Here is a 17,114-nt window from a genome sequence, read left to right on the forward strand (position 1 = left end):
AAACAATAGTTAGTAGTATAAGATAACATTTGATGCCGTATCAGCAGCGTCATGATGCCACGTGTCTGAGGTCATATGGGATTTGAAGCACTGTGTATGAACAAGTCACCTGCTGCATATTGTACAAGTCTGAGGCACTTGTACTTTACTTGAGTATTTCTACTCCACTACCATTTTACTTTATTGCTACATTTTTACCAATATTGTACTTTTTACTCATCTAAATTTATTTGACAGTTATAGTTACTAGGTACTTTGCACATTAAGATTTTACATATAACACAATTAACAATTTGTTAAAGATGAAGCCAGTGGCTGGTCCCATCATCACGTCTCAGATGTCTATGAGTTCGTCATGGGACTTGTACCATCTATACTTTTTTGGATGGTTTCATTTCGATTAAGTGTTCTAATCCCAAAGACATTAATGAAAGATAAAGTTTAGAAAAATGCCTAAAAGATGAGCAGAAAGTCATCCTTAATAGCAGATATTATGTATGCTGTGAACCAGGGGCAATTTAATTAGATCACCTTATTGCTTTATTTTCATCGGGCTATGATGATAAAACAATTTTAAAAGTAGCTTATCTCTCTCGTGGATTCAGGATGTCCATCATTTCATTTCACAAATTCAACAACGTGACCAGATGTGTTCTGGATCTTAAATTTTAAAGTTAAATTTTTATCCAAAATAACAAAGTAACACCTGCGCACTTACAACAATATGTGATGCAGTTAATTACTTTGTAAACATGAAGTAAAGAAAAATGTATGTCAGAGCAAAATGAGCTACACTGCTGCAGCAGGTAAGACAAACAACAACATTCATTTTTTGGAAAATTGTCAAATTAACTTACCTAACCTTTCCAATCAATAACTGTTCCCTCTGTTCTTTGTGGGTTTGTAGCGTCAGTCGGACCCTCTCACTCAGACATGTAGCATCTGAGCCCACTGGCCTTGTGTATCTGTGCACCCCCTTCACCCTGACAGTGAGCCACTTCGATTATATTGACTGTCTAAATATGTCTGGAAGTGGTTGATGGGCTGGTTTCAGATTTTGGCAGCTCAAAATATCATCCTCTTTTCGTGTGTTTTTTTTCTGTGTAGGAGTGTGTGTGTGTGTGTGTGTGTGTGTGTGTGGGGTGTACGTTTGGCACTCGTCCAGAAAGAAAGAAACAGAAAGAAATAAAAACCTGCTGCAACAGGTTCCAAGAGATCTACTGGTGCAGTCTTTGGCAGCTGGCAGCCCTCTCTTCCTCCTTCCATCAGTCTTTCTTTGCCTGACTGAATGGTTACTTGTCTGAATGGGACATAGGATACACTACTGATCACAGCCAGTGGCAGAGAGCGGGCGCCGTGCCCTGCTTTCTGAGCTCGCCTATGGCAAAGGCTGTCTTACTGTAAATGCGATCTACCTCAACTTAACCGTTGCACATACAAGCAAACATTTGCACAAGTAAACGCAGGAGGTTAATTTGTGCATTAAAGGGGTGCAAGAAACATTCAAAGTTACAACTGGAGCAACCCAAACCAACAAGAGCTGTAAAAGGAAAGCAGCCGATCTGGAAATGTCAGTTTGCCATAACTAATGGAAATACCCACCAATCAGGCTGTTGTGGTCTGCAGGATGTGAAGTCAAATCAGTCTCAGAACCAGCGGGTAGCTCCTACGCACGTTTCACATATTTTCAAGCACGTCCCTTTTTCTTGAGAGAGATTCAAACCCCAGTTCCTCTCTGCAACTTTTACAATGACAGCACGAGGCTCAAACAGTAAGGGAGGCAGAGAGATAAAGGAGAAAGTGAGTGAGGGAGAGGGAGCAGTGGTATGTCAATACAGGTAGATTCCTATCCTATCCTCCCAATGAACCAGGAAAACAGCAATAGCCTTAGCTTGTAGCTATACCTTGAACAAACCCTGTCCTCAGAAAGAGGGTGAGGCAGAATGACAGGGAGACAGAGGATTAATTACAGATTGAATAACTCTTGTGTTACAGTGCAAGGCCTCTGCAGGGCGAAGCTACTGCTGAAGGCTCTTTCTGCCAAAGATGGAGTTCTTGAGAAGGGTGTAATGTGGGAACAGATTCCAGGGGCCACCTCACTGAAAGTCTCATTGTCTTCTGGGAGAAGGAATTGCCACAGTGCTCGGGTGCTCTCAGCTGCAATATCATGTTGTGCAGAGCTGGAAAAGCTGTGTTTCTTTATACCGCTCGAAACATCGCCAGTCAGTATTGTTAAGCATTAGTCAGCATTTTTAAATCCTGAACTCAAGCCAAGACTAATAAAGCTATTAGTTCTTCGAGTCACTGTCCGCTCGAAAGTGTAAGGCCCTCTGGTCAAAAATAAATAAATTAGTAATGACAAGTAACTGTCGTTGGAAGATGTAGTCATGGTGACTGCATGTGTATACCTGTGCACGTACTTTGTATTCTACTATATTCAAAGCAGCATCTTGTCATCCAAGAGGAATTTAGACATGCTGAGTCTGTGACTCATCTAGCTGGAAATGCGCACCAATAGGTCTGGTTCAGTAATGATCTACTCTAAAATGTTGTGCAAGCTGCTTTCAAACACATCTCTTTGACAGTTGCAGTCTGTTGATGCCAGACATGCAATGTGCTAGTGTCCAACACGTATATGACATTACTGTACATGCTGCAACTGTGCTTGAACAGTTGCCATATCAGTGCAGAAAGTGGCTTTTACCTGTTGCAGATTAGTGACTCATAGTCTTTAGCTATCTACATTGAATAGATTTCCCTGTATTTTTGTACAGATATTTATGTCAGCCTCCAGATGAATCGTAATAACTTTGGTCATCCCCTGGGTTTGCATTCAGCACCATCATCATGCCAACATTTTTTTTCCCTCAATATTTCAGTTTATGATCAAATACCTGCAAAACCAACGATAATCCCATCAGTTTCACCTGTACTTTGATTTGTGGTAATAACTACGCAGCGTCCTCCAGGCATGATTTCCTAAAGGATTTCAAAACAGTTTTCCACTTCGCCTCAGTCCGTCTTAAATGAGCACGGGACCAGAGAAGGCGGCAGCGTTTCTGGATCTGGTTTATATACGGTTTCCTCTTTGCATGGCAGCGTTTCAACTTTCAACTGTATTCACAGACTATCATTTTTGAAAGTGTTCCTGAGCCCATGCAGTGATGTCCACTACAGAATAATGTCTGTATTTAGTGCAGGACCGTCTGAAGGCCTGAAGATCACAACCAGCCAATACTGGTTTTTGGCTTTGACCCCTGCATACAGAGCTAGCTTCAGATTGTCTGAATCTTTTAATGACATCATGTGCTGTAGACAATGAATTCCCCAAACTGCAATTTTACATTGAGAAACATTATTCGTAAATTGTTGCACTATTTCCCAGCGCAGTCTGTCACAGAGTGGTGAAGCCCTCCCCATCTTTACTTCAGAAAGTCTCAGCCTCTCTGGGAGGCTCTTTTTATGCTTAGTCATGTTACTCAACTGTTGCCAGTTAACCCAATTAACTCGGAGATTTTCCACCAGCTATTTCCTGTCAGCATTTTACAACTTTTCCAGTCTTTTGTTGCCACTGTCCCAACTATTTGGAAAGGTGTTGCTGGTACCAAATTCTAAATGAGGATAAAATTTTTGAAAAACAACTAAATTTCTCAGTTCAAACATTTGATGTGTTTTCTTTCTGCTATTTTCGATTAAATACAAGGTTTCAAAGGATTCTGCAAATCATGACATTTCTGTTTCAACTTTTTTGGAAACGGGGTTGTACATTAACACACTTAATTAAGATGACGAACATAGTACATATAAGCAGGATACAAACAAGGAAACGTACCACAAACGAAATCCACCAGTAAAGCGTATGGTCATTAAAGTGAATTGAATTAAAAAGAGGACATACTAAATGAGCTACCTAGCTCAGCCTGTTACCACCACGTCCTGGGTTCCAATAAACAGCTAAAAAAGGATGGACTGATAGATGAAATTATCTAATGACAAGCAAAGCTTACTTTGATGAAAGCATAAACACCATTATCTTGCTTCTTTGAAGAAGTGCTTCTTAACTATTTCGGTTTGTGGACCCATGAAAACAAAGGTTTGTGTGCTTGTAAGCCCTTTTCACACAGTGAGACTGTGTATCTTGACCCTCAGGCTACAGCTCAACAAAACTCATAGCTGACAGTCACACACCTCCTCTCTGTGAGAAATGGGTGCAGATAAATAAATGAGCAGTTTTTTACCTGATAGGAGTGCGTTGATTGATTCCTTTGCCACACCTGTGCAGAAGCATGTTCTTTTTGAATACTTTGCTCCCATCCAATCCCATTCAATGCGTTCACTTTGCTATTGTTCTTGCTTGAACTCAAACCTTAATTACTTTGCCACTAATTTAAGAGTACGCCCAGTACAACATGTTTGTCATTGTGGTCCATTTTAGCTGGTTTTATTAGTTTCACATCAATTCAAATAATTTTCTCTTTATAAATATTCAAAAAATAAGAAGATGATTGTACGATAAAGAAAATCCAATTCCATATTTTATGTCATCTGAAACAGTGATTTATGCCTTTTAAAAGCTCAGAGGAAAACACTCAAAGTCCCTGAGGCAGTGAGATTTATCACTGACTTCGCTTTCTGGCTCAGGGTGAGGTTATAGAAATTCAGCTATTACTTTTCCTGTCCCAGGGATGTTTCATTATAAAATGCACAGCTGTTTCTTCAAATGGCTCTTCTCAGTATGTTATATTCACAATTACCCCTTCATCGCCAATTGGGGCCCCTTATTAAAAAGCAGGTTCAAAAAGGCTAAGAGGAGGTGGTAAAGCTTTCCAGGGAGTACGATAATTGCAGATGATTATGCATCTTATTGATTCACACCTCACAAAGAAATGTCAGTAACCTGAGACTTACAAATATCAACCTTCCAGGTGAGCTTTTAAGCAGATAATGTACCGCAGCGTCATACATCCTGCATGTCTTTAATCTATTTAAAAGCAGTCTTGGAAGAAGCACTGAGATTTTTTGCTCAAGTAGAAGTACGAATACAACCAGAGAGACTCAAAAAGCTGGATCAGGTATCATTGACAATGGGCAGATCTGGTATCAGATACCATCTTTTTGATAAACAACAATTCAGTGCATTTACATCAGTTTATATCTATGCACCCAGCTTATTAATGTCAGATCAGCACTCAGTATCAGCTGACGCCCAAAGCCCAGGTATTGGTATCTGAGAGGTGCGTCCCTAAATTCAATAGTGTAGAAATACATATAATATACAATATGATAAGTCCTGCATTTAAAATGTATTTGTGTAAGAGTACATGCTAGTATTAGCATCAAAATATACTTAAAGTACCAAAATTAAAAGTAGTCATCATGCCGAAGAATGACCCGTTATCACTTTAATGCTGCAGCTTAAAAAGTTGAGCTCATTTTAATGGCTGTGTACAGTTTGATATAGAATAACATATAATTTGTTTTGGTTTTTTTTTTCATCAATGACCTGGATCTGCAAATTAACTAAAGCTTTGATAAAAATGGAACAAAAGTGCAATATTTGCCTCTACAGTGCAGCAGAGTAGAAGTATAACTGTACTGTACTGACGTACAGTGCCTGAGTAAATGTGTTTAGTTACTGTCCCCCACTGTATAAAAGTCACAGAACACACACTGGGACAGGACTGGATCGCATTAATGATTGGAACAAGACCAAAGGTAATGAAAATAAGACAAAACAGAAGATACAACATAAAGATGTTGTCTTACCTCTGATGACTGACATCCATCACACCTCTGTTAACTTCCTTTACTGTGAGAAGTGATTCAGCCGGACGGAGAGCGATCGTTCTTCTGTTGAATGATGCCGTCTCTCACTCTTCACCAGAAGAACGGTCGCTAGATTAAGCAAAAATGTTTTTGGTTTCGTAACTGCTTACTCTTTTGACCTCTGTGTATTGTAGTTTCACCATTTTAAAATCCTTTTTGCTGCGGGCCTTCACATACAGCAGATACACGGACCCCTGCCAAGGAGTTCAATGAAATGTTTTCAATTTGTTTCCTATAATTGATTTCAGTTACCTTCAATCCTTTTGCCTCTCTCCCACATTGACCCTTTGAAGGGATTTGCCTTCTGTCCTTTTGACTCTCTTTAAACCAGTCGGGGACCTAATCCTATGGATGGCAATGAGATTTGAGCCCACCATTAAATTTACCTATCTCAGTCAAATACTACAGCAAGCCTGCAGCATCTCTACTCTACTGTCATTAACAGACAACAGAAATAAGTCTGAGTAACAGTATTCTCAGTATTGCATGTGTGTGTGTGTGTGTGTGTGTGTGTGTGTGTGCAGGTAGGGGTGTACAGGTAGGGGTGATTATTGCTCGTTATATCATGTTAAGACTCTTTCTCTCTAGTCAACACACATTGAGTCTATGGACAGTATACAACATAGTATACGATGACATATTAGTATGCAAATGTTAAACTTGAGTTTATTACATTAGGATAGTGTAACACTGTTTTTATTACAGTTGCAGTGAGCACTCACAGTTTCTGGACATCTACTCACACAAACACTTGTTTTTGAATATCATGTGTGGTTGGTGATAAAACACTGTTCTGATTTTTTATCTTCTTTTATGAAGAAAAGGCGCTTCAGTGTTTCCAGTCAGCATGTCCAGCTGGTTTCTGAGGAACACCACAATGTGAGGCAGGATGTGCGAGTGAAAGCTGCACAGCCGTGGCTGGAGCTTTAACTTAAAACAGCAAGTCGTCTGCCTGGGAAAAAGCAGATATCGTTCGTCTCCCCCCCAGCTTCTCCCCGTTCACATTTTCCTGAGTTCAGATTCAAGGGGTTGTGGTGACATTAGCCCAGCTGGGAAAGGTATTCAGCTGGAACATGACCACGCCCCACGTGTTAATGGCTATGTTGATGGTAACGACTCCAACAAAGTTCAGAACGAATCCAGCTTTGGCCTGGAACAAGCAGAAAATAATCCATCATAAATAGAATAGCATTTGTCCTCTGGTCCAAGGCAATACACTGTTTTGTCAACACCCAATCAGAGTAGGTCCTAAACCAATCTATTAATATTAATTCCAGTTTTTTGAGACTTCGGGCATGTACACTGCATTTGCTTCTCAATCTGCCTGAGCTCAGTAATATATTATTATTATAATTCAGGATATTGTGTGTGTGCAGGTAGATCATAATGATCAGATATAAGGATTAATATAAGCTGCTTATCTTAAAACTGGACATGAGCCTTTGTCCAAAACACTGTGTGCATGTCAACACTTACAGGGTCTCTGTTTGTTCAGAGAGGTCTTACCATGTCCATGACTTTAAGGTTGCCATAGGAGAAGGCGAGGGCATTGGGTGGAGTGGCCACAGGCAGCATGAAAGCCAGTGAGGCAGAGATGGTGCAGGGCAACATGACATACAGAGGGTGGATCTTGATGGCAGTGGCCTGGATTAAGATAAATAAATGAAAGGACATTCACACACATGCTGTTATTCATTATCTGTGGGTTAAGAATGTGCCTGGAGCCAGAGGTGATTATCTTAGCTTAGCATAAAGCCTGGAAGAAGGGAGGAACAGCTATCCCGGCGCGCCTCTGCAGTTCAGTAATTAACACGTTGTATTTCGTTTGTTTAACCTGCACACAAAGAGAAAAAATAAGAGCATGATGTCTCACCATGGAGGCCAGTATAGGCAGGAAGAGGGTGGTGGTTTCAGTGTTGCTAGAACATTCGGTGAACATGGCCACCAGCAGACACAGCAGGATGGAGATGGCAAAAGGAGGGATGTTCTGCAGCGGTATGAGACTTTCTCCGAGCCACACAGATAGTCCAGATTTCTTTATGTGGGGTGAAAAAACCCACGTCAGCATTCAAACATTTATGCAACCCTGATTCCAAAAAAGGGGACTCTAGTCCCCCACACGCTAGTGTAGTAGCCACCTTTTATACAATCATGTGTTAACAAAGTGGTGAAACTCCATCCTCGCTTGTGAACGACTTGTTTGAAATTCAGAATAGGCAGATATTTACAAAATGAATGAAGTTGATGAGGTTAAACTTGAAATATATTTATTTATACTGTTTTCAATTGAGCATATGTCGAAAAGTCTGGGTTGCAGAAAGGATGATCAGTTTGATGATCAGCTGCATTACCTCACTGCCGTGGGCCAGAGCAAAACCTCCCCCCAGAAGCAAAAGGATGTTCCAAGGCATCTTTTCATGGACTATGTTCCAACTCAGCAGAGGGGAAGGGGCTTCAGCAGGGGCCCCTATTAGAACAAGAAGATAAAGAAACCTTACGAGCTGGCAGGTTGTTTTTCAGCTATTAGTTAGGACGGTCATAAATAATGATATAGCTAACTGTTGAAACACCTAGCTTAAAGATAAGATGCTGTGACCATAAATGCACTCCATTAAGATAAAAGGAAACATGATAAACTGGTCAAAATCAGCATCTAAACAGGATGTTGCAACTGGACTCATACTTTAAGTCTTTTCCAAGGTGAGAAATGGACTTTGACACCTCAAAGTATGCATCATATCTTATAAACTAAGAGTGTGTTAAAGATTGTGTCATTCTTCTGTGTACAAAACACACCGCTTTTCCACTTGTTGAGGAGCCGCAAAGACTGTGTTGCTTAAAGGCAAGAGCAGGACAAGCTCAACTTAATTTACCAGGAGCGGAAAAAAAATCATTGATACAGAAGTCATTTGTCTAAGGAGCTAACACGGCATGTTGTACAGGCTTGACCTCGGCGCTATCGGGCTACAACTCAGGAAGGAGTTGAAATAACAGTTATTAGAAAGCACTGAATCAGCAAGATGAGTAGTCAAGGGCCGTAAAAGCTATTGACTGTATCTCTGTCTGTTTTTGCACACAGAGGACAGCGGTGATCATACAACTGCACTTCGTCTTCATGTGACAGACTTGCCGCAACATGCTGCAAACATTAACAGTGGTGCAACAGAGAACGAACACTTCCCATTACGCTGTTGTGCACAGCAAAAAACAGATCAAGTTCCTCCCTTCTTGCTTCAACATATATAGTCTTATTTGTCTTAAAGTGTGCTGATTTATCTATTTTTCACACAATTTTGCAGAAAGCTGTGCATTCAGTTTGTTTATACACCTGTTAAGGTGTGCATACAAATGCACCTGTTACACACACTAAATTATCAGAAACATGCCAGCTGACCCACCATCCTTGGACTTCTCAAAGCATCTGGGCAAATTGGACGGGATGCAGAACAAGAGTGCTGACATCAATATGGCCACAGTGCCATCTGTGACGTACCTGGTGAGAAAACACATTACAAATATCAGCATTTCTACTGCAGTACCTCCTGAGTAGACCCAAGACTGGACAGAGGATCAGGTCATCGATTCAAACACCTCACGCTGGACCATTGAAAGATGAAGCATCATGGGTACCAAAGTTTAGTGATTGGCCCTTCCTTATTTAATCCTCCCAGACTGGGTTATTCCCTGGTGAACTGTTCAGCTGAGTCGTAGAAATCTGTGTAACAGGCAGTTTTTGTACTCACGGTTTGTCCTTGTTGAAGAGCACAGTGGCCCAGCCGGGTATGAACCCAGGCTCCCTGGTAAACCACAGAAGAACCAGCAGCGTGAAGATAACCAGCACACAGGCCTCAGCAAAGCTCCACCTGCCCAACCTTTTGTACTCATTTTTGATCACCTGGAATGCCTCCCTGTCGCCATCTTTCTTCGTGCCACATCCAAAGGACTTTCTCAAGCTGCAATAACGCAAAGTGACAATAAATTACTCTGTTTGTACAATACGGATGGTTTGGTAGTAACAGAGAATGACTCGAGCACACAAAACTTACTTGAAGCCCAAATATATGAACTGCAGCCACAACCAAGACAGGGCGAGCATGAGCACCATGTTGGGGAAGGAGAAGCCGAAAAAGCTTGCAAAGTTGATTATGCCTCCATTACCTGGGAAGAGTCTGTCGATGATAAAAAAAAAAAAGAAAAAAGAAAAAAAGAAGCATTATAAGCTAAACACTTGGCCACAAGTGCCAGCAAGTCACTTCGGAATAACTTTGTTTTTCATAAAAGGAGTGTTATTTTTGTTGGCAATCACTTATCAGTTAGCAACATGACATTTTCTCAATAATTTCATTGCTGAATCTACTTGGCATGACTTTAAAATCAAGGGCACTTGGCATCTTGAGTTTGCTCACATTAGTTTTCACATCCAACGAGAGACTTGTTTAAAACTTGTTCAATCCTGTTGCCTAATCTGGACTTTCAGCGTAACTGAAGGTGTGGCTAGTACTGGTATTGGCACAAGCCTACAAGGAAATCTCTGGGTGAGATTTTGTCAAAACCACGTAACCATGGATGTTGCCGAAAGAGATACCTTTCTGTAGTTAAAAATAGACTTTTTGTGGAAAGGCCCATGAGAGTGAAGAAGATGGTGTAACTGGCAGGTCTCGTCCGATGAATCTGCATCCAGGAAACTTGTATTGTGTGTGTGCGTGTTGTGTTTGTTTGTGTACATGCATGTCGTACTCATCAATCTGGCCTTTCAGGATGACATTTGGTGTGGTTCCAGTGAGGGTAGCCGTGCCACCGATACTGGCAGCATAACAAACGCTCAGGCTCATGCCTTTCATCAACTCCGCATATTTCTGGTCCCTCTTAAGTCTGCGCTGCTCCACCTCTGGACTCGTGCCGCAAACCTCTGGAAAGACCGAGCTGACACCTTCATCAGAGAAACAGCTGCTTAAACACACAGTATGTCATTTCTGCTGCGAGGGGTCTCTACATCAAAGCACTGAAAAGAAAAGATTAGTAGCTTGATAATGTCTTGAAGTAGCGTGGGATCATGGGAGTCTTCATTGTTAAACAATCACGGATTTTCAGTGAAAATCTGTCTGACGTGACTCAGGCAGAACCGTTCACCGACGAAGTAACATGTTAAAGTTTTGTTCATGTGACGTTTATTCATGTTCGGTGACATGCAAGTAAATTAAATGCACCATCACCTTGTATAAAATAACATATTTCTCTGGATTCACACGTTGTTGGAAATATTTGGAATAATGCAAGTTCACAACTAGGTCAATTTTAGAGGTTCTAATGTGGAAATGTTAGATATTGTGCTTTTATTTTGAAGTGAATGAACTGGTCGTCCATGCTTTACTACTTTCTGTCACTGTATAATTCAGTGACCACAAAGTTTCTCTTGGATTTTAAGAGTTCTGTGAAAGTTTGACACATATCTTCACTACAGCAGCAGCTAATCTGAGCTGAAATTTTGAGTGCATAACCAAACTGCTTGTTAAATATTTGAAAAACTGTTATCATTTCATTGTTTAACTGCTGCAGTTTTATTATTCTTTTCGAAGCCAGGCTGTTACTTCAAAGACAAAGTTAAAAAAAAAAAAAAAAACCTACTTGAAGAAGCATCATTTTCCTTCATTTCCTTCGTATCTGGGTGGCCATCTTTTTCTGCATCTGCAAAAGACCAAAAAGTAAACAGCAACAGTAAAAACTAGCAAACAAAAAGTTAACAAAACAACACACACCCATGTTGATGCTGCTGTCCTTTGGTTTGAGCTCCACATCAAGGCTTTCTTTGGTGTCACCCGTCTCGAATGCCTGGTTTTCCTGTCCATCCTTTGCGGTGGTCAGGTTATAATCCCTTTCTTCAGCGTTGGCCTCTGTCTCACACAGCTGCTGTAGCACAGCGTTGGCGATGGGCAGCATCATGGCTGTGGCAGCCGTGTTACTGATCCACATGGACAGAAAGGCCGTGGTGCTCATGAAACCCATCATCAGGCTGGAAAGGACACAAGACAAACGATTTGATGGAAAGCTGAAAGTTTAAGAGAGTGTGGGAAGAGTTTTGAGTGACAAATGATACTAGTATATACACTATACGGCCAAAAGTATGTGGACACGTTACACCCATCTGTGGCTCGTTCTGAAACCATGAGCATTAATATGTTGCTTTGACAGCATTTTTTCCACAAAACCAGACCCAAAATTTGCACGGACACCTCTTACTTAACATTAGAGCTGCGGTATGCATGTGTATGTGAAGAGTGACGCTTCTTACAAAGATGGCTTCACCCCTACAACAAGGAGAACTTGAAGGGCGATCCTTCTGTGCAGGTTCCACTGCTCGACAGCGATGGCCACCAGCAGCCCGCCAAAAAACAGCATGTTGGAATCCTTTAGGTACTGGATACAAACCTGGAAAAGGAAAGAAAAATCCAAATAAGGCCCAAACTAATTCCAAGAGATGGCAATTAACATATGTGTATACAGTATACAGCTGAAATACCTCGCCTGATTCCATGATGCCCATCATGGGGAAGAGAATGACGGGCAGCAGAGCGGTCACAGCCAGAGGGATACACTCGGTGCACCAGTACAGCGCCATGAGGATTATTACAAAGCCACATTTTGCCTCCTGTAACGACACACAAGGACTGTGCTGCTTAACCTGCTTAATGGTTCGTACTCTATGTCCCGCATGCCTAGAAATGCTCTGATGCACTTGACCCGTGCTTGAGAAAGAGAAGAAGAGGCACACGCTATAGCCTGTGAAGTACCTACAACACACAAGAAAATGCTTTATCTTGGCCGACTGACTATAGTTCACTCAGCCTGGTTTACCGTTCTCTGATAATATTCAAGTAAATGCTTTCATAACTACAAAAGGCTACATTCCCTGAAGAATATGCATGTGTGCCTGTGTTGAAATTTTTAAAAGTTGAAACGTTTACAGATTAGAAATTGTTCAATTACACTGAAAACTAAGTGACACTAAGTAAATTTGTTTTGGCACAACTAATAATGCAGTGCTAATAGCCTGTATTACCCAGTAATCGCATGTAATTAAGGGTGATTACGAAAATGACAGCTAGCACCAGCCAAAGTAAACAGATCAGATTATATGTTGAATGATGCTCGACTGAGGTTCATTTCTTTCTCTTTTTCGCTGTGTGTTCTATTTATATTCATGAACTCTGTTCAGATGAGTGTTCTACAATGGAAGTGTATTATTTTTCATTATTGTTCTCACCGACCGCACATAAACAGAGTACTGAAAAAAAACAAACAAACAGATGAACAAGATCAAGAACCATCAAATACTCATCTCCATTACAATTGACTATAAACTCATTGTGACGAGCTCAGAGGGGACAGAGATTGTGGTCAGTGGGACCGATGGAGCCCCTGAACATGACCCCACTTTTCAATTTATCGTAGTCAAAGATTAGATGGCACAAAGGGTCACTGACAGGGGCCCTTTCTGGCCACGGTGCAGCTGAAGACAACGTAAAGCAGCAAAATGAATGTACCTCCAGGCTGATGTCTTTGATCCTTTTTGATTATCAGAGGTTGCCTTTTTCATTTTGTTGCCGTGGTTTCACAAAATGTGGCTGCGGATTTGGATGCAGTACGATTGAAACAAATATACTTTCTGGACTGAACGATAGTAATTTTGGAAAAAAACACACAAGAAGGGCAGAAATAGATTCTCATTTGTGAGTATCAAGTGGAACTGCATGAATACAACTTCCCCTGTGAAATGAACTGTCAAGTCCCTAAATATTGAGATTTCTAATGAGCCTCTTTTCTTCTCTCTACTGGCTCTTCAGTGGATGGTTTCAGTCACTTTCATAAGTACAGACATGTATTTGAGTTTTATTACTCCTATGCTCCAGAGCTCTGTCTGTTGCACTGCTTTCTCCTAATAATGTCCTACATCATTTTAGCATCATTGTAGCATGTCTTACTGCAGCACACATTATCATAACCAAGTTACTGCTGACAAGGTTACTGGGCGGTCTCCTTATCCAATGACCTGCGAGGAGTGGAAAAATATCTGAGGCCAGGCTGAACTGGACACTTTTAATATCAGCAGCAAACATTGAAGGTTGAGCATGATAAACAATCAGCTTCTTCACTCAGTCACCCTTAATAGTGGCTTTCCTGGTTGTTGTTGGTGTTGGAGCTTTCCATGTTTGTAGCCCTTTGTGGGGCACTGACGGCATTTATGTGTTGGCCATAATGAGCATTGTGTTTGAGGTAGTAGTTCGTAACAGTTTTTAGTATGAGAACAAAAGCCAAAGGTCAATGATTAGATATGATAAAACACGTATCATCAGAGCTGTTCTTTGGTGACCTGTGGCCGTATGTTTTGGTAAGAGGAGGTCTACCAGATAGCCCCTCGACCCTAAATGTGCAGTGAGGGTGACCTGTGGACCCATGTGTGAGACCTTATGAAGAAATGTTTCAGCTCTCGCTTCTTTAGCAGCCCAGATGCAGCTTTTCATGCAGCTACCTGAGGAGATAAATGGGTGTTGGAGGAGATCTGTGTTTGACAAATAAATATCCAGCACCCCAGATCAAAATAAACTGAAAGGTGGGGTGAGTTATTCTGGAGCAAGTTTGTTGATATTCCATCTCTCCTTCTTCACATGCTATTCCATGGTAGCATGTCAGATGTACCATCCCTCTCACCTCCCCTTCCCCTTCCCTCGTGCATGAACACGAACGCCACCTGTTGCTGATTGGCTGGAATAGTGTTGTCTAGTCTTTGCTTGCCTCCCACTTACAGAGCCAGGGCTGTGTTTTGTATGTTTGTTTTAACTCAAATAGAAATGACACCACATCACAAGTGTTTTTGTTTACTCCATCTCCAGCAAGGCCTCCCATCAGCAACTCAACAGACGATAACTAAACTGCACCATGTGTTTGTGCTGATGCAGTGAAAAGACTGCACTCTGCCTGTGGCAAACATCTGGGGAGAAGCTTTGATAGTTCAGATGACATCTTAAATAACAATAAATAACACCAAAAGCCCATACTCAAACCTTTATAGACATGCATGCATGTTCAGCAACATTTGAGGGCTTTAAATATCATATTGACTGCTTAATATATGTATTGTATAACTCTGGATGAACAAAAAACATGCAATTAGACAAGCCATCCTTTTTCAGCTGGTCTGAAAACATTCACACGTTCATTTTCTTACCGGGGTCGGGATGATCAGCGGCAGAGGCAGGAGTAAAAGAGGTGTCAGGACTATCACAATGTAATTCCTGTACCTCCACAGCCATGTAAGGAATCCAGCCATGATCCACAAGGCGTGATGGACATCTAAAGTATTGAAGACTCAGAGGGGAAAAAAATAACTAGTGACACCACCGTGCTGCCTGAGAGACAGTGGCTAACAAAATCACAGTATATATAGTGGTATATGCAGTATGTCACCCTGAAAAAGAGATTAAAAATTAACTTTAGGGTGAGGGGCCTGCGTGTACAGGGTGTGTTTCCATGTGTTTAGAGGGGGCAGATAAGGTAAGCAACCAGGAGTAATTATAGACAGAAAAAAACTCATCTTTCTGATCTTGAGTGCTGTTTTTTCTGTGTCAAAGATAAATCATGGAGATGGCTAACACATTCATGCTGTTTCACTCCTGTGGGCACTCGATGTGGCAGTGGAAAGAAAAAGGCTTAGTCACTGGTTGTGGGCAAGGTGTAATTCAGAAATTTGTGAAATGGCAACCCCAAAATAAAGAGGGTAAAATCATAACCACTGAATATGACTGATAGGAACTACAACGTGAGTAAGTGTGTTGTTTCTGTCTTGTAGAAGGAGCAAGAAAGGGTGAAGAACAAGCCCATCAGACAAATAAGTCACCTGGGCGTAACTTGTGCTGTGACTCTAACGAAAAAACATCCCAGAGAGGCTGAAATGTAGAAAAACCAGATGGATGCGCATGTGTCTGTTAGATTAAAGGGTGAAAAGGGTTCCCAGGAGAGACTGATGATTGATGATTTACTGCTTGAGGCAACCCTGCCTTTGTTTTTAATTGTGGTCAAAGTCTAATTACTGCACAGGGAAAAATACTTGCATTAAGTACACAATCTTCTGAGAGAGTCCGAAAAAGAAAATGTTGTACATGAAAATAAAATGATCAAGGGCTTATCAAAACAGTGTAAGAAATGCTTTTAAATCTAGTATCACTATGTCAAATATATATTCAATATTTTTGCCTGCACAAACTTTGATGAATTATTAGTTTCACCACTTTAGGCTCAACATTTGTCATTTTGTGACCTTCAAAATGGGGCCAAATTTGCTTTTAAAGTGGATTTATAGAGCTTTGAAGTGTTTTTATTTTCCACTTTCTGGAGTGATCAAACACACAAAATAGTGCAGTGTTTTCTTTATTTTTTCTTTATTTTCCACATTTAGACATGAGATTAAAATATAACACATGAGGGCAACACCTGTGTCTTTTGTGTTAGGCGCAAAAAAAATTTCAAATAGCAGAAAAATTATTAATGCACATTTACACATTGCTGTTGATTTGATCTGGCCAAAAAGACAATGCCCCATAATAACATGACCACCAAAGACATTAACAGAGGCCAGATCAGTAATGTTTATGCTGCTTTCCTCTATGTGCCCTTGTCTGCTACTGACCACTGGCCAGAGAGATTCTGAAATCTGAATTGGTCAAGTGATGGAGGTCCATGTGTTCCCAGCCCTGCCCCTGGAAATGTCACAGCATGCAGCCGTTCACCTGTGGAGCGAGCAGAGAAATAGTCTTTATTAACATCATCACAATTTGGATTTAATCCTCCCATCATTTCACAAAAATTTGTCTAAAACCTTAAATAATCCACATCACTATGCATAGAGACATTATGCTTATACTCTAATAAATGACATGCTTTATCAGTCTTCCAAGCTTGCTTTAAAGTTTGATCCAAATAATTAAAAGGAGCTGTTGACAGTTGACACGGTTGGTTTTCTATTGCACTGCATGCCACTGTTTCTCTAAGCAGATCCTGACATCTAAACTTGGTTACTAACTGGATTATTAGTAAACTCCTGCCAAGCATCACAAGGTACTGATGCATACCTCTCTAATTACTTCTGCTCAACTTACCTAAAATATTAGGTTGTGTTCAGGTTGGTAGTTAAAAATGTCATTGGATTCTAGGGAGTAGATGCTAGGAACATTAACTTTAAAATAAATTCCTTATAATTAGGCCTTAAGGTTTATAGAGCTAGTTTGTCGTAGTTT

General features: G+C 40.8%; 1 protein-coding gene across 1 annotated transcript; it reads right to left on the reverse strand.

Annotated features, from left to right (window-relative positions):
* Positions 1-6,847: 6,847 nt before the first annotated feature.
* On the reverse strand, positions 6,848-15,151 carry LOC121609049 (solute carrier family 13 member 2-like). The gene is made up of 13 exons (XM_041940569.1): positions 15,050-15,151; positions 12,344-12,472; positions 12,116-12,252; positions 11,583-11,836; positions 11,452-11,511; positions 10,564-10,756; positions 9,873-9,995; positions 9,570-9,779; positions 9,225-9,319; positions 8,178-8,293; positions 7,700-7,861; positions 7,333-7,470; positions 6,848-6,976 (listed from the first exon to the last, which is right to left on the reverse strand). The coding sequence occupies exons 1-13, from the start codon at positions 15,149-15,151 to the stop codon at positions 6,848-6,850; spliced, it is 1,848 nt and encodes a 615-aa protein (XP_041796503.1).
* Between the last annotated feature and the right edge of the window lie 1,963 nt (positions 15,152-17,114).

This window comes from Chelmon rostratus, chromosome 7 (assembly GCF_017976325.1).
Source record: "Chelmon rostratus isolate fCheRos1 chromosome 7, fCheRos1.pri, whole genome shotgun sequence".
In the NCBI taxonomy this organism is placed as follows: Eukaryota; Metazoa; Chordata; class Actinopteri; order Chaetodontiformes; family Chaetodontidae; genus Chelmon; species Chelmon rostratus.

Bases quoted from the DNA above. Each gene is read 5' to 3' on its own strand.
- LOC121609049 (XM_041940569.1), bottom strand. From the start codon at position 15,151: ATGGCTGGATTCCTTACATGGCTGTGGAGGTACAGGAATTACATTGTG. The intron at 9,780-9,872 runs GTAAGTTTTGTG...GCGTTATTGCAG, and splicing joins TTCATATATTTGGGCTTCAA to CTTGAGAAAGTCCTTTGGAT. The intron at 9,320-9,569 runs GTGAGTACAAAA...TTTTCTCACCAG, and splicing joins CTCTTCAACAAGGACAAACC to GTACGTCACAGATGGCACTG.